Source organism: Mustela putorius, unplaced genomic scaffold, assembly GCF_011764305.1.
Source record: "Mustela putorius furo isolate JIRA1106 unplaced genomic scaffold, ASM1176430v1.1 tig00003845_pilon_pilon_pilon, whole genome shotgun sequence".
In the NCBI taxonomy this organism is placed as follows: Eukaryota; Metazoa; Chordata; class Mammalia; order Carnivora; family Mustelidae; genus Mustela; species Mustela putorius.
The window spans coordinates 78,860,231-78,878,612 of record NW_025421998.1 but is presented as its reverse complement, the minus strand read 5'-3'; the positions used below and the strand labels follow the sequence as shown (position 1 = coordinate 78,878,612).

Genomic DNA, 18,382 nt, shown 5'->3' with positions numbered 1-18,382 from the left:
AAGATGAAACCGAATGAAGACTGTCAAATAAGATCATGCCAGTGGCATAGACAGCAGGTAGTGATAGGGTAAAAATCATGACCTTGGGTTGAAGATGGCTAGGGTAGGATCTGGGTCCTATGACCTAACTGGTTTTGTACCTTAACCTCTAAGCCTGTTTTCTCCTCCATAACGTGAGACTAAGAATACCCACTTCACTCTCTGGCAATGGAAAACATTTGATAAATACTTAGGTATTGCCTTTCAGTTCTTGCTCAGTTTCTCCTCAGTCATCCCTACCACAGGACTTGGCTACAAGCTGTAGACTGTGGGTCTTACTGCTGTGAGTGAGGCCACACCTGTTGGGTGGGATGTAGCGTGGCTCTGTTCATCTGCCTTCAGTGGCTGTTTGATCACCACACGCATTGCTCGATGCCACTGCCAGCCAATTGAAATAAAATGTGAGCCATGTAAGTAATATGACATTTTCTAGGGGCCCTTTATAAAACTGAAGAAAGTCATTTTAATAACTTACCCTATATATACAAAATGTTTTTCAATATATAGCCAATACATAAGTATTAGTGAGATGCTGCATATTACTGTACTGAGTATTTGAAATTTGGTATGTTAGACTTTGAGCACATGTCACCTTGGACTAGCCACGTTTCAAGGGCTTGGTGATCAGGCATGGTTGTGCACTGGACAGAATAGCTCTGGGCAGTCTCTCATTAATTGTCCATCTGCATCCATCTTAAGATTGGTTTTTGTCTTTGACTTCTGCAATTTTGGAAATCATTTTTTTTGTTTCACAGTGTATTACTAAAATAGCAGTTAAAGCATTTAATGCGTTAAGCACTTTCCCCCCATTATCTTACTGACAACAGCCTTATTAAATTGTATGTTATTACTATCATCACTGTTTAGATAAGAAATGGAGACATGGATGTTAAGTGACCCGAAGACCCTACAAATTGTTGGGGGGATCCTGGAAACTGACAAAGGTGGTCTGACACCAGAGGCAGTATTCTTCATTACTGCCCCATTTGTCACTTCTAATCTTGTTAATGAACCGGTGAACACCTCTGATAGCTGTTTGCTGATACATTGTGGTGGACTGAGGTAGTCTTGAGGTTTTATAATTGCATGCTAGACCAACTTTTTCGTGGGGGTCGGTGAGTATGAGCGGAAGTCGTGGCTGTACTACTGAGGAATAGTTTCATAGCAACTGGCCTTTGTCCTTTGTTCACTTTTTCATCCTTTAAAAAACTGAGCATATTTTATGAGCTAGAAATCGTGTTCTTACCCTGATGCAGATTTTATTCTAGGGGGGATATGTAAAAAGCAAAATATACAAGCCATCTATGACACATCAGATGGTGGCAAAACCCCTCTTACTGGGGTGTGGCTGGGGCAGTGACCATGAGGGAACCAGCATAGTATGGTGAGTAGAAAGAATATAGGCTTTGGATCAGGATTCTGGTTTAGAATCTTTCCCTGGCTCTTACCAGATGTGAAGTGAAGTAAGGTGCCTAACTTCTTGGAGCTTAATTCCTTCATTTATAAAATGAGGATCAACAATCTGTAGCAGACCAAGGAAGATTTAATGGACGTGGGTGGAATGTGTTTAGTACAATGTAGCAAGGAAATTGATAGAATTAATGGATTGAACATTCCTAGTTGCAGTATTCACCAGCAGGTTTCCTCTCCCACCCACCAATCACATAATGGCATGTAATCTTGCTGAGGCTTGAATTGGACTAGGAGGCCATTGAAAAGATGGATAGAAGTAGCTCACTTAGTGGCTGAGTAAGCCTAGCCTGGAGCCCAATTGTTCATGATGTTGGCATTTTGTTCTGTACTCATCACAGTATATATTTTCATTATAAAATGTTTAAGGAGTACTTGGAAATTTGGGACTTTTTCATCCCCACTTTCAGTACTGTAGGACAATAGAATTCTGTCTGCCAGAATAATTTTTACTCTGCCTCAGGCACTTAAACCGTGGTGTTCACTGTTCATTGGGGCAAGTTTACTGGATCAGGAGTTTTTCATATAAAGTAACTTATGGAATGAATGCCTTATCTCAGAATTAAGGTAGCCTTACCAGCAAGGGATGGTAGTAACCAATGGCATTTTTATCTTGGTTGGGTACCTCATTGGGATTTGTATGCATTAGGATTTGGTTCGGTCAGTAATAGGCTCCAATTAAGAGTGATGTTTGCATAAGTTTATTTCTTCTTTTATTAAAGGAAATGGTGGGGGGTGTAGTGGTCTAGGGTTACAATGGCTGCTCCGCATTGGAAAGGACATCAGGCTCTATCTTACCCCATCTTTATGGGGCAACCTGAGTGGTCCACCAAACTCCTCAAATTCCAGCTAGTAGAAGAGGAGAGAGTTAAAAGTGTTGGATTTCAGCTACCTTTTAGGGTTTCCTGCAAGTCACACTGCTTTTGTCTCCTAGGCCCTAACTTGGAAATACCAAGTAAGACTATTACTTGTAGTCTTAGATAAGTGTATCCCAGTTACCTGGTTACAGAAAAGTGCAAGAAAAGTTACCTGGGTAGGTAACTACTAAGAGCAACACCTCCCACAGGATTTATAATGTAGGAGACATGGTCACAACTCCTTTGTTGTTCTGTTCTGAAGGGCAGTTGGAGAAGTTTGTTGGTTTGGAAACATGGAAGGTACTGATTATTTTGCCCCGATGGTTTTGTATAGATCTTTTTGATGGAGTGTTAAGGAGGGAAGATGAAAATAACACCTGTACTTGAATCTTTCCCTATTAATATCTTTTACTCTATCTCATGAGCAGGCATCAAAGCTATGCTTGTAGATTTCAGAGACCATCCGTGCCCTAGAGTAAGGCCTTTTAATTCCTTGAAAACCATTTGTCAGTATCTTTGAGGTATACGCACACACCATCACCCACCCTCCAACCCTGAAGGTCCCATACCTTCTAGTCCCCTGACACTCTGCTGGGGCTGCTGTGATCAGCTTTACTTCCTGGGGTGTCACACAGCCCCCACCACAAGTGTGAAGACTTGGGATGAGGGAGCATGGGTCAGGGCAGGCTTCGCACAGCAGTGCTTGCTGGGTTCCTGAGTTCCCGACTATCCTAAGTGGCTGGTGTCCTGCTAGTCACGATACTGACATAAGTCTTTAGTTGATTGTGACTTAGAATGAAAAGGCTAGAATCTAACTTGAACACACAAACACCTAAGAAACCTAAAACATCTCTGAACTTTGAAAATTAAGTGTTTTTCCTGTGGCAGTTATTATTCATAACTGATCCCTGCCAGCCAAGATTCACCAAATTTTAGCTTTCACTGTCAGTATTCAAAGTGTTTGTTTATAAGGCTAATCTCTTGGCTGTATTTAGATATTTGCAAGGATATTTATGTTCAAGTTTCTGCATTTTAGTTGCATATAAAAAGCTCTCTAAAAATTCCCATTGGATAATTTCCACACTAAAATTTTCTCTGTATTTGGGGCACCTGGGTGGCTCAGTGGGTTAAGCCTCGCCTTCCGCCCAGGTCATGATCTCGGGGTTCTGGGAGAGAGAGCCCTGCGTTGGACTCTCTGCTCAGTGGGGAGCCTGCTTCCCTTCCTCTCTCTCTGCCTACTTGTAATCTCTGTCTCTCAAATAAATAAATAAAATCTTAAAAAAAAATCAGTCTAAAATTTTCTCTGTATTTGAAAAATGTTATGCATTCATCGGTAAACATACTAGGGTAGAGACAGTATATGGGGAAAACAAAAATACAGGATAAATCATGATCAAGTTAACTGCCCCAAAGAATGTTAATTGCGTCCAACTGGATGAATCCATGCAATTAGAGGTTTCCTGTTTCTTAATCTGAACTGAAAGTTTCTTCCAATGACCTGGACAAAGACCTGTGGATAATATGTTAAGTCAGTGGACATAAAGCTAGGAGAGTTCTGGGTCATTAGGTGAAGGAACTCGAATTCTACCAAAATATTAATCAACTGGAACAATAGACCAACTCCAGCAAGATGAAATGTGGCTTAATGAAACATATAAGAATGTTTTAGAAATTTTTGTTGATAAGGACGATGGGAGTCAGTTGATGTGACTGCCAAGAAGAGTTCATTTGTTTTTGGTGTGAATTAATAGTTCTTGGAATGTGGGAAGTGGCCCTCCCACTTGTCTGTGTTGGCCACCCTATCTTCAGAGACTCAGGACGGGTCTACCCAGCACATTTGACGAGGGATATCCCTATTGTAATGGGTTTCATTTGTATGTTACAGCTTTCAGTGTGCTTTTTTGTACTTAGATATAACTAAGTTTTACTTAACAGTTGAATGCCTAATTTATGAACAAATTAGAGAGTACCATTGGTATGTTGGGGAACTGGCAGAGTTCATCCTGGGAAGGAGAAGACTCACCAACAAGCCACCCCCTGTCTTCCAGGTTCTGAACTGCTTTGTGCAAGAAGGAAAAAAATGTTTTGTCTTGGTGTTAGAACTCAGATTGTGGGCAAGTCATAGGGGCAACAGGTTTCAATTCTTGAAAATGAGTACAGGCTTTATTGTGAGGTAATGAAAGTGTGTCGGTTTTAATAGGCTCAAAGAAAGGCTGAGAGAGGACTTCATAGGGATTTTGTAAAGATTACTGCGTTGATTAGGATATTAAACAGGATTAGTCATATACTAAAATCAGTCTGAATATCAAAGATCTTATCAACCTTGAAATGTTTAAAAAAAAAAAAAGTGGGGCACTGTCAAGTTCACATCTTCTACTTGAAAGGAGACTTGAAAAGTCAGTTCATCTGTTGTCCAGTCTCCCTGCAGGATGATCAGATCTAACCTTCATGCAATGGATCATAATTTTTCTGAGTTAAAAGATTTGCAAAGTGACTATCATAGCTTATTTTAAATTGAAGTGAAAATTTTCGTGAAGCCTGTGATTTAAAATTCTAAAATGAATATAGCAGAATAGGTTGGAAAATCTTTCACTTATTTTCCATCTGTCCAGTGCGCACAGCCATCCTTCTTCCATAGCTTGCCTCTGCACATGGAAACAAATTCACATACGTGTTCTGTTTTGCCCCCTTTCTATGGGAGTGGTGGCTTATTTTTACCCAGTGTTCTATAACTAACTTCCCTCCCCATAGGTATTTTGAAGATGCTTTCATATCCATACATAAGGGAACCTGTTTGTTCTTTTTATGGAGCTAATAGTATTGCCAGTATTTGAATGTAGCATTTATTAGCCCTCTATCTATGAAAATTTGGGCTGTTAGCTTTTTTTTTTTTTTTTCCTTTTTTTCTGCCACTGAGCTTAGGACTGGGAGATGACTAGCTGCTACTGTGCTAGGAGCTAAAATTGGCCAAAATTTCCTGCAGTTTACATTTAAACCTTTACTTGTAAGTTGCAAGCCTTCAGTACACTCCAGAATTCCAAAATATTTACATTAGGCAGAAACTGCCAATGCAGTTGTAGTCTAGGTACGAGAGAGATTTCTGGTGCTCTCTACTCCATCATCTTCCCAGAATCCTTCCTCTGTTATGCAGATTTAATTTGCATTTTACTTACTATGAATGAAGTTAGGCATGCTATCCTAGCTTAAATATATCCACTTTGTCCGTTTTTCTATTGACTTATTGGTCAGATACCTAATAGTTTCTGGGATCTATGTTTGGAAATTAGCTCTTAAAGATGGAAGTTAGACACCTATGTTTTTTCCTCATTGGTCTTTTTCTAATGATTTTGCCTATGATATTTCTTCCATGAACGATTTTTTTTTTTTAATGTTTAAATTTATGACTTGGAGATTTGGGTTCAGTTAGAAAGGTGTTTCACATACTAGCGTTAAAAGGAGAACTTTTATGTTTATCATGTACCTTTATGGTTTCATCTTTATCGTTCCAGTGAATGTAACAGTATGTGTCATACTGTTAATGTCATACTGTTTAATGTAACACATGTTGTCATGTGTCATACAATTTAATTTTTTTCTGCTTGGTTACCCAGTTACTTTAACACCATTGATTAAATAGGCCATCTTTTACTACTGACTTGAGGTGCTATAAAGATATTTACTAGTACGTTTCTGAGTGCATTTGGATCTAATTCTTGGATCTATTCCATTAGTCTCTCTGTTGATGTATAATATGGTTTATTTTCATAATGCAAATAGAATTCAGGGAACTCTGCATTCTAAATGGCTATCCCTGTAGCTAGATTTAAAATTTAATGTTTTCCCTCCCAATCTTCTGTGGAAATACAGATGTCTCTCCTTTAAAAGTACTTACTGATTGACTTCTATCACTATAATATTGGCTGACATTTTAGGTCTTAAATGTAACTGCAGTAATTGTTCATAAAAGTATTGAAGTCTGGCACATTTTTGAACTATACTAACATTGTTGGCGTTTCCAAGAAAATGGTTTGCGCAGATCTTCTTTCCTTGATTGGCATTCATGAATTTCCCGTGCCATAATCCTCAAAAAGTAACTCATTGGTGAAACAAACACTGTAAAGAACAGAATGCATCTGATGAAAGAAAATGGAAGTTTTCAGGTTTTGAAAGCTATTTATATTTTTTGTTTTAATCAAATGACAGAGATGGGGCAAAGGCTTAGTAAGATCCCCTCCAATCCATTATTTCTACATTTTTCCATGTCCATTATGTTACCTGGACACGTGGTTTGCAAATTGAAGCCCTTCCTAGCAGCTCCTGGGCTTGGCAGCTAAACCGTTCTCAGCTGTCTTGCTCTCAGCCACTGCTGTCCTGTTTCCATCTGGTCCTTTCCTGAGCATGCTTAGCTGAAGTTGGGGACTTAATTGACCTTGCCAGTACACACACACACGAGGTTCCTGCTTCGATGCTCTCCGTTTCCACAGAAGCAGAAAGTGTAATATAACGGTGATGGCTCTGCTCTTGAGCTTGGTTTAGCTTCCCAAAAATGAAGGCAATGACCTTACACAGAGTGGTCTTTTCCCTTCACTGTGCAGGGGAAGAGGTTTCTTACTCTGGGGTACAGTAGGGCAGTTCTCTACTGGTCTGTTACTACCAGCAACAGTTTCTCTACAAACAAAAAAAAGGGGGGGCTCTTTTTTTTTTTTTTTTTGAAAGCTCTTGTCTCTCCTATTTGAATGGCATTTTAATAAGTCTTCTGAACAGATTTAAACGGAGGTCACATCAGCCTTCATTTTGAAGCCAAATCCTACCAGTTCATCTTCCTTCTGGATCTTTTCACCATTTTCTCCCCAGCATATTTCCAAATGCTTCACGTTTCTCTCTGTAGAATCCAGAACTGGACTGAGTTCTTCAGTAGTGGGAGGACAATCAAATTAAATGGAAAGATCACTCCTTCCCTGTTCCTTATGGTATCTTGGGATTGTGTTGTTTTATCAGCAACACTGTGCTCTCACAGTTGAGCATTTTAAACTGGTGCCCGACCTCCTGTGGCCCACCTCTGCTGAAGTCTGCGCCCATGGTCAGGGCTGACTTCAGGGACAGTTGCAAGGGCTCCATGCTTAGAAGGACCTATGCTTGGTGTAAGGCTCTGTTCCTACCATCTCAAATTCTTAATTTTTTTAACATGGGGCTCCTCATTCTCACATTGCACCAAGCCCTACAGATTAAGTAGCCGACACTGCTTGTTGCTGGTGACCAGAGGACATGGTTGGTAACTCACGATTCATGTCCCACCCACCTTCAGTAATAGTGATGGCTCTCAGATCTAGGGTGAGGAAATCTGGTTGTGCACTCGAACTCCCCTCCCCTCTTGTACAGCTCTTCCTTTGGTGTGCTTAAATATTCCTTCCCTGTCTGCCTGTGGCCTCTCTGTTCTCAGGATTTGTCTCATCAGTTCTCTGCCTCACCTCGAGCATTGAGGAATGCGCATGGAACCCAGACTTTGGGTTCAAAAGGTGTTCTTTCCAGAGGATTCTTTCTCAGGGCCCTCTGTGCTCTTTCTTCCTATTTTCCTTCATCTAAGGCAGCTGTTGTTCACTCATCTCCCAGGATATTTGTCCTTTTGGCTCTTCTGTTCAGGACAGTTGGCGACTTTGAACAACAGTTCATTCCTCTTCCGAATTTTAGATGTGTACCTGCTTCTATAAAGAGACTGGGGCAGTAAACACAGGAACTCCCATCTGTAGAAATTTATATTGCCTTGCAATATTAGGATTCCAGAGTATAAGAAGTGAATTGGAAACCTTTTAAAATTGAGCCATAGTACAAGTAGCTTTTTAGCTTTTTTTTTTTCTTTACCATAAATCTGGTTCTAGGTGTTAAGTGAGCTTTAAGCAATCATAATCTTTAAGAATCATGGCATTTCTCTGATTTGTTAATGTTTTGGCTAATTCCCTTTTTTTTCTTACAGCTTAACAAGCAACAATTGCAGTTACTGAAAGAAAGGTTCCAGGCCTTCCTCAACGGAGAGACCCAAATCGTGGCCGATGAAGCATTTTGCAATGCAGTTCGGAGTTACTATGAGGTAAGTTTAAAGAGTTTTGTTTTTGACATTATGATGCTTTTTAAACGTTTTTTTAAAAGTGTCTTTCCCATTTTAAGGAACTCACTAGTATGATAGGAAGGCAATGAGTTTGCAGCCTTCCTGAAAGCATTGTCAGTTTTATTTTGCAATTTACAAACTCTAATTCCACAACCTGGTTTCCAGAGATAAACAGAATGGGAAGTTATTGACATTTTTTGAGGAGAAGTAAAGTGTTCAGAAAAAAATCTTCTGGCAGTGATGGATACAGCTGAGTATAGCTGTCATTGGGTCAACGTGTCTGAATTATCCTTCTTAATCAGGATTTCAATAGTAAATTGCTATCTTGTGCCATTTTGTTCTGCAAGGCTTGTAATTAAGACGAGTGCTAATTTCAGTAGGATAAACTGAATTCTCTTTTCTTCCTGGAGGAATACTATCAATACCACCTTGCTGTTTGCTGTGGTTTTAGTTTGTGATTCGTCAGGAATTCCCCATAGATTCTCTATGAGCACCAGTGTCCACACGTGGTCATTCACTGCTTCAGTGAGTTGCCAGTGGGTGTTAAATGTAGAAAATTACCTTTTTATCCTAAGTGTCTCAGAGCCATGGGGGGAATGCATTCCTTTGTATAGGGTGGACAGTCTAAATCTTTACCTGTAGAACCAGAACAGGCAAACCTATTCGACTCATAAAAAGAAAATGTGGAGAATGCTGTAGGTCAGATATTCCCTGACACAGGGAATATCTTTGCATGGAGAATAACTGTATATACAGATAATTGGTTGGATTTGTAACTGATTGATGATATGCCTTAGAAGTTACTTCGTGCAACCCAAGAGGGCTTTACATTACGCCAAGAGTTGGCCCGTTGAATTGTATGAAAGCAGAGAAGTCTTGCTTACCAGTTATGTGAATGGCATGAGTCTCACGACAGAAGTGATGCTGTCTAACCGGATCCTGACTCGAAATCCCTGAAGTATAGGACCTTAAACATTTTATTTATTTATTTGAGAGACTGAGATCACAAGTAGGCGGAGAAGCAGGCAGAGAGAGAGGAGGAAGCAGGCTCCCTGCTGAGCAGAGAGCCCCATGCAGGGCCCAATTGCAGGACCCTGGTATCAGGACCTGAGCCGTAGGCAGAGGCTTTAACCCACTGAGCCACAGGCACCCCTTAAAGATTCTTAAGTATAGGACATTTCATTTCATCTTTAGTCAGTCTTCCAAGGTGAAATCTTGCCTTGAATCTTACAAGATGAAATATGAGGGCCTATCCTAGTGTCATGTAATGAAAGAAAAGCTCAATGTCTGTGTTCAGGAAGAAGGAAATGGGGTTGAGGAAAGTAATTTGTGTAAAAAAAAAAAAAAAGATGTAATTTAAAAAATTAAAAAGCTCATTTTTGGCTCGGGTAAATGTATTAGGGACCCTGGGCATGTTTCAGTTAGGAAAACTGAAACTGGGTGAGGGGAACGTGTGGGAGTTTGCAGTAATATATCTGCCAGTAATATATCTGTCTAAATATAAAATTATTTCAAAATATATTCCAAACTATTTTTTAATATGCTTATTAAATGACTTAATGTAGGGCACTTGGGTGGTTCAGTTGGTTAAGTTTCCAACTCTGGATTTTTGGCTCAGGTCATGATCTCACGGTCACAAGATCAAGCCCTGCATCAGGCTCCACACTGGGCACTGGAGCCTACTTAAGATTCTCTCCCTCTCGTCTACGGGCATACCGCCCTGAATGCGCCCGATCTCGTCTGATCTCTAAAGCTAAGCAGGATCGGGCCTGGTTAGTACTTGGATGGAAGATTCTCTCCCTCTCTTCACCCTCTAACCCCTGCTCTGGCTTGCTCACTCCTCTCTTAAAAGAACAAAACAAACAAAACAAAATCATTAAACGCATAATGTGACATGGCCATATGTTCGCAAAAGGCACACTTAATCCATGTGGATGAAAAGATTCTAACTTTAATTAGAAGAAAGAGCATCTCCACTGTATTCTACATGAGGATTGTGTTCTCTTCTGGGGGCCATATATAAAAATGTGGACAGGGGCACCTGGGTGGTTCAGTGGGTTAAAACCTCTGCCTTTAGCTCAGGTCATAATCCCAGGGTCCTGGGATCGAGCCCCACATCGGGCTTTCTGCTCGGAAGAGAGCCTGTTTCCCCTCCTTCTCTCTCTGCCTGCTTGTGATCTCTGTCAAATAAATAAATAAAAATCTTAAAAAAAAAGACAAACTCAGGGTTAATCTGGTTTGGAACATATCATATATAGGTTATTTGAAGGAATAGATGTTTAATCTGGAGATGGATTAAGTTGTGTTTTTGGAAACTACAATAAAAACTAGGACTAAGATGGCCACTAAAGTGGGATGTTTGCAATCCACCATCAGAGTTTTGTTGCACTGTCCAAATGCAGAATTGGTTGGTGAGGGCAGCGTCCCTGGAGGCCAGATTCTGGCTTCACTCCACGATCAGTTGGAAAGCCTATTGCCCCAACAGGTCCTGAAACTCTCTCCTGGACTTAGTGAATCAGAAATTCAGAATCTGTACTTATCAAAGCTCCTCAGATTGTTGTACAATTGGTAGGTTTCTCACCAGTGGAATTAGAGGATTATGGGTTGGGATTGTTACAGAAAGAGTTGTAAGAACTAAAGAGGTGGTTGGACTGGGTGATCTAGTCTTTCTGGCCAGTGTTTATTTCTGAGACTATGTCTACCTTGTCTTTGTGGTACCCTCAAAGCAGTATTAAGATTAGTAATATCAATAATGTGTTTATGGGGTTATACTTCTAGTTGAATTTGGAAGTTACTTTCTAGGTGGTACACAGTTGGTACTTAAACTCTTGAATAAGGACATTTTTTTTTTGATAAATATGGTATTTATTTATTTATTTTTTTGCATCTCAATTTTCTTCCTTATAAGACTTTTCCCTTTATATTAGGATTACAGTTTTGTATACTTCGCTATGACTAACAGTGCTGGTAGTCTCTCTCAACAGCCTAATAAAAATACCCAAGTTTTTTCCTCCAGCATCTCCGGGTAAAGAGTTCAAGTATTACTCGCAAATTATAGAGACAGAAACTAATGCTCACAGATGTTAAATGACTTGTCTGCTTCTATATATTGAGGAAGCATCTGAGTTAAATATGAGTGTACATTTCAGACTCATTCTCATGGAGCTGTTTCACAGTTGCCTTTTTGAATACACCTGTGTCAGGTAGTATGTGCCAAGCATGCTGAAAAAGATTTCATTCTTTAGAATAAACCCTTTAAACAGATTTGTCTATTTCATCTCTAAAACAAGAGTACTAAAATCTGTACAGTTAATTAATAGAGCTAAAATTTCTCTTTCCACTAAAGCTTCTGAAAAGTAGATTCTTGGGTTCCACCCAAGGCTTACTGAGTCACAATTCCTGAGGATAGAGCATCTGAATTTTGAAGTTGGATCTGGATGACTTCGACTCACCCTATTTTGAGAAACACGTTGAACTAGATCTTACAACTGCTGGCAGAGGTGTTCTCCGAAGGAGCTGTTTTTGTCCTGGCGGTTATTGTATCCCTGGTGTGTAGCACAATAATGCATTCAGCAGATATTTGTTGACTAAGTGATTGAGGCCTGTTGCACTTATTTCTCTATGTGGAAATTGTTTATTTGGTTGTTTATTTTCCCCCACAACTCTTTTTCTAAAGGTATTGTTTGTAAATGTATGGTATTTGTTTTGATCGTAACTGTTCTCATTCATGGTTTGTTTCTTCAAAGAGTGAAACATTTCAGAAGCATGGTTGAGCTTTTGTGTTCTCTCTAACTTAGTAGCCTATGGTTCTGTGATCTTTTTTGGCTTCTTACATCCTTTGAGGTCTATTTTTTTTCAGGGATATTTTGTTTGCTTTTATACAACTGTTTTCAACTACTACTAATCTTATCAGTAGTAGTTTTCTCTTTTATTAGGTTTTGTAGCCTTTAGCTGTGATGGCCATTTCTAACTGTAATGGTAGACATGAAAAATCCTGGTAAGTGTGTATTACTGACACAACAATACATATTCATATTCTCAAGTTCTCCCAAAGTCTGTAGACTACTGATTTTTTGTTTGTTTTTTAGTTTCATAAATGCCGTTTAGTGATTTTATGATGTCTTTTCCAGCTTGGTTGAATGTCTAGTTTCTAAAGACAATAAAGAGTTACTGGTGTGTATTTTATTGGTTATAACTTCGGATTACCTCTTGGTTCCTTTACACTTGGGATCTTAATTATAACACTTAAAATACAGTTTTCCTCCATGTTATTTGACCTAAAGCATTTCTTCAAGGTGCATTCATTAAGAGATCATCTTTCAAGTAGATCATGAGAGGATTAGATTTTGGGATTATGTGGTGCCCTCTTAGGGGTGCATTCATGTGTCTTTGTTTTAATATTTATCATGAATACTATGCAGAATGCTCTATGTGTGGTGAAGGTAATGATTTTTTTTGACAACATAATTTTTATCACATGCATTTTGGTAAGATATATAAAGTTTGGCTATAATATCAGCCTGTGGTGTACTAAACATAAGTCTGTTTTTGGTGAAATATCACCAGTCTTTGTTCCCATAAAGTTAAGAATAATAGGAAAAAAAAAATGGACCCAAGCATGTAAATCACCTAACAAGGCAACCACAGTGGTACTGAGGGACCAGAACAGGAAAAGAAGAAAGGGCAGGTAGTACACATATCTACTTAATAAAAGTTAACAGTAATAATCTTGGTTATTTTATGGTTGCTAATGGTTGGTTGTTAGATTCTGCTGCACTTTCTTTTTTAATTGAAATATTTTTCCTTCCAAGTGTTTGTGTGTGTGTGTGTGTGTGTGTGTGTATGTGTGTTTTATCCCCTATAAATAACTTGCTATTGGGAGGAAAGCATAAAGTGGACATTAATTTTACAAGTTTTCAATATAGGAAACTTGAGCTGATTCTGGAAATGGGGAAACGTAGGTCTTACTGCAACCTAATACTCTCTAACTTGTTCTTGCCATCAGGTACCGGCTCATTCCACAAAAATCAAGTGGGCTTCATCCAAATATAAACAATGACAGTGTGATTTATAACGGACATGTAGGAAAGTAAATGGCCTTTCTCAGAGATTTCCAAAAGAATATACAATTGCTTAATAGTAGCTTTCAGCATAACAAAGTTAAAAGTTTTTTCGCTGCTGGTGGTGGTGGTGGGGTTGGCTTTGTTCACAATTTCTGAGAAAAGGTGTGATTTTCTTATTCCACTGGTTTATATTCTTCTGGTTTTGAAGAACAGATGAGGATTATAGGGGTGTTTAGCATTTTAAAAGCTGCCAAAAGTATATTGTCATTAGTCACACCCCCACCATCACCATTTGCTATTCAGATTTTCTTGTGCTAATAAGACAGAATGAGTCTTAAGACTAAATTAAATTGAAATTAAAAATGTTTTCAGTGTTTCTCAAATTTTCATATAAAATGAAAAATTGAGGGGCGCCTGGGTGGCTCGGTGGATTAGGCCGCTGCCCGGCTCAGGTCATGATCTCAGTGTCCTGGGATCAAGCCCCGCATCAGGCTCTTTGCTCAGCGGGAGCCTGCTTCTCCCTCTCTCTCTCTCTCTCTCTCTGCCTGACTCTCCGCCTACTTGTGATTTCCCTCTCTGTCAAATAAATAAATAAAATCTTTAAAAAAAAATGAAAAATTGAATCCTAAAATATTTCGAACTCTTATTTAGGCCCTTTTATTACATACTTAAAATAAATTTTTAAATTCTGGGATTCAGAAGGTTTCTACCTTATTAAAGAACAGTTTTAAAGAGAATTAACACATACTTATGTTAGGGAGTTAATAAGGAGGAAAACTTGCTATCCTAAAGCTGGTGCTAAAAAACAGTATTAAAACATAAAATAAATCCCAACTATTTGGTTCACTTGTTCCTGCTTTTGGGAAGTTATAGCACTATATATTGGTCATTCTTGTTTCTTTATGAATGAGCTGTCCATTTTTCCATTTGAATATTCTTCTTTTAAACATTGATTTATAGGGGCACCTGGGTGGCTCCGTTGGTTAAGCATCCGACTCTTGGTTTCAGCTCAGATCATGATCCCAGGGTCATGATATCCAGCCTTGCATGAGGCTCTTTGCTCAGTGGGGAGTCTGCTTGGGATTCTCTCCCTACACTGGCTTAATCTCTTGGTCTCTCTCAAATATCTTAAAAAAAAAATACACTAATTTATAAGTGTTTGTTATAGACCAAGAGACTTTGTTATGCTGTGGTTACTTCTTTTTTTTTTTTAAAGATTTTTATTTATTTATTTATTTATTTGATAGAGATCACAAGTAGACAGAGAGGCAGGCAGAGAGAGAGAGGGAAGCAGACTCGCTGCTGAGCAGAGAGCCCGATGTGGGGCTCGATCCCAGGAACCTGAGATCATGACCTGAGCTGAAGGCAGAGGCTTAAACCACTGAGCCACCCAGGCGCCCCTGTGGTTACTTCTTTTGCACATTTCCTTACCCACAATGCAGCATTTCCTATTCTGGTGGAATGAAAGACGCATTCACATCCCAAATAGGACTGCATCCATTTGTCTGCTTTGGATGTTCTTGTTCACGAACGATTTGTGAGGACGCTTTCCTCCCATGTTTCCACCCTTCCAGCTACCACCCTTCTTGGATTAGGAGCTCTGGGATGAGATAACTAATGGTTGGTATAATTCATGTCATAGCTGTGGACCTGTTTCTTCATCTGCTGAAGGGGGAAGAAGATCTCAAACTGTCTCTAATTGCATGAGTTTCTGAGAGGTAGTTTGTGTCTTGGCACTTTTCCCTTCTTTGTCTTGTGTACTCTCACATCTTGAAGATGAAAAGAACAAAGCGTGGCTGGAAATTGGGATATCTGTTCCAGCTTCCTAGGACCAGCAATCACTTTGGTATCCTTCCTTTTACCTACTGTCTTTCCCTGACATTATAAAAATAAGTGCAGGGGTGCCTGACTGGCTCATTCAGTAGTCAGTGGTCAATCAATACTACTCAGTAACCATGAATAGTAATCTCATGGTTATGAGTTCAAGCCCCAGATTGGGTGTAGAGCTTACTTAAAAGAGCTCACCTCAAGGGTCACCTACTGTGCTGGTCCAGGTGACAGTGACATACGGTGTAGAATGAGAGCCTTGGAAACCGAGATCAATGGGATGACTGGCATATATTTGGAGGATAGAGATTAGTCTCTGACCTTGATCTCTATCCCCTGCTACCTTGTGTTAACCTTAATAAAATTATCAGTTAATTAAAAAAAGTGCAGTTGTTTGGTTTGTGAAAACGGAGAACCTTTTAATGCATTTTTGTTTTTGCTTTATGTAGTCATTCTTTTAGAATTAATAGGCACTACTTGAATGTTATTTTGTCTTGTGTGTGCCAGCTTGAGGGAGAGAGGCTGAGCAGGTCTGCATTTAAATATTTTGATGAAAATTTCTGTATCATTTTACTTTGGGATAGAAAGATTTACTTTTCATATTCCAAGGGATGTTTGACCTGTCAGAATCCTTTAAAATTTGAAATAATGCCATGGAAAAGGCCTATTTTTTCATAGTGAATTGATGAATGCTGAGTAAACCAAGATTGGCAGCCTGTGACAGGAGGGTGTAAAAAAAGGTCAGCACATTCATAGATGAAATCCCAGGAACCAGTAATGAGAAGTGAGGTTTTAAATTTGCATTGAGCTCTGCAGATCACATTGTGTTTGTTATTTTTGATATTAGTGGTTTTATTTCACATCACATTTTCTTAAATTCTAAGGATGGCATTTTCAATTAAGCATTTTGTAAGAATCTGGGAAATGTTTTCATGTCTGAGATTCCTATTTCTGTTTCAGGGAGCTTGCTGTATGCTGCCTGTCAATGCATTTTGTAGCCTTGCCTGCCTTCTTGATGGCTTCCGTTTTGTGGTGAGGAAGGCGTAGTCCATAGGTAGTAGGATTTTGTTGGTTGAAAGCAGCCGAGGAAGTCACTTAGAGCATTTTCTTCCTTTTCACATATTTTTAGAAGAATTGGTGATTGAGTTTTTCAGGCTTACATGACATATTTGTGGCAGAGGGCATGGTTCTACCTTTCTCTCTTTAACCATTAGTCTTCTCTATCTGCATTCTCATATAAGGATGGCATATCTTAGACTAGCCGCAGGTTAGTAGATCTAGTGCAATGTTCCAGTTTGGCCAGGGATTTGGAAATTTAACCCAAGCCAGGTAGCCACAAGGAACAGAAGCACATGTGGCTTACTCAGTTCAGCTTCCTCTAGTCCCCAGACCCAGTATTCACGTTCTCCTGGCTGGGTTACTGCACTGCAAGGGAAGGCCTTTGTCATATCTCAGGTGCTGCTTCTTTTTTTAAGATATTTGTTTATTTGACAGAGATTACAAGTAGTCAGAGAGGCAAGCAGAGAGAGAGGAGAAGGCATTCTCCCTGCTGAGAAGAGAGCCTGATGCGGGGCTCAATCCCAGGACCCTGGGATCATGACCTGAGCCAAAGGCAGAGGCTCAATGGGTTACATTGAGCCACCCAGGCGCCCCTCACATGCTTCTTTTTGAGTGGTGCCACAGTCTTGTTACACTTCAACTTGACATCATGATTCAGGAAGAATTTAGACCTATCTTGGTCTATCCTGCTATCAGGCACTCTTGGTTCTTTAGATAAAATCCAAGTCAGGAAGCCATATCTTCTTCTGGAAAAAAATACCATGTTAGTGTTTAGAGAATCTGTATGGTCACCCTGTGGCAGCTTTCTTATGGGTGAGCTGTTGAGTTGCAGGTCACATTTATAAGTATAGTCCTTCATTAATAAGGGAAAAGCTCTTTAGGTGTCTTTCTTTGAGAACTTAGTTTCATTCCTGTTACTTTGTTATCTTAAGAGTAACATTTCTTTGAAAAACCATCATTCTTTGATCTACCTCATGAGGCAAGCTGTATCTTACATGGATTTTTTAAATTTCTTTCTGATTTTATAGTTAATTTCTTTGATTCCTGAAACATTTTTCAATTTCTAAATGTTTTCAGGGGTAAATGGTTTCCCTGAGGCTTTTCGACCCTGAAAGTGTCACGACTTTGTACATCAGTCCTAATTCAGAAGTGTTTCCTTTGCTTATCTTCTGCCAGGTTTGCTCAGTAGAGTCTTTTGCATTGAGCTTCTATTTTTAAAGCTTCTTGTCTGTTCAGTGGTTTCAGGGCTGAGATTTTGAGAAGAATCACATGTACCCTTGTTAGCCTAGTCCAAGTGGGTGCTGGTCTCACCTTAATATGTCTAAATTTTTCTCTCCTATAGTCCTAAAAAAAAGATCAGAAAAAAGTTCTTAAAGCATAAGGTATTAAACAGGTAAAATATGCAATAAAATATGCTGTTGGCTAAGATAGTCATTGATCATCTCTTAGTACATTTTGGTATATTACCTTTGTTTTCGTTTTTTTTTTTTTTTTTTAACCTTTGTTTTCAGAGTGCTTATGGAAAGGCCTGTTTTCATTTGGGACCCCCCAAACTCACCATAGACATAGTCCCTACTCTTCTGTACTTCACAGTTGAAGAAACTATTTTGTCAGTTGAAGGTACCTCTAGGATGGAAAAATCTTATTTTCAGAAGATCACTGGGAAGAGCATTCTTTTACATACAAATCTAGGTATTTGATGGGAGTTTTATTTAAGTAGTTGAGCTGGTGAAATAACATGTGTTGTCTTGATAAAGGACAGCTATTTGGGAAAAAAAAATGAAGCTGCTTGGGAAGTACTTGCTATTAGCCAAAGGGATAATAAAGAAAGTGATTAGCATTTATCCCGTAATCCTTCGACCTTCCACTGTGTTTGAGGGGCTGTGTAGGTGCCCTCCAGTTGCTTAGCTTCTACCTTGCTCTAAAGTACTAGCTTTTGAGGCTAAAGACACATTCCCAACATT

General features: G+C 39.3%; 1 protein-coding gene across 21 annotated transcripts in view; it reads left to right on the top strand.

Annotated features, from left to right (window-relative positions):
• Positions 1–18,382, top strand: part of CADPS2 (calcium dependent secretion activator 2) — a 525,179-nt gene that overhangs the window by 117,095 nt on the left and 389,702 nt on the right. For all 21 annotated transcript variants that reach the window (XM_013050847.2, XM_045062940.1, XM_045062933.1 and 18 more), the window contains exon 2: positions 8,338–8,451. In XM_013050847.2, coding sequence (XP_012906301.2) covers positions 8,338–8,451 — 114 coding nt within the window. The remainder of the gene's footprint in view (positions 1–8,337; positions 8,452–18,382) is intronic.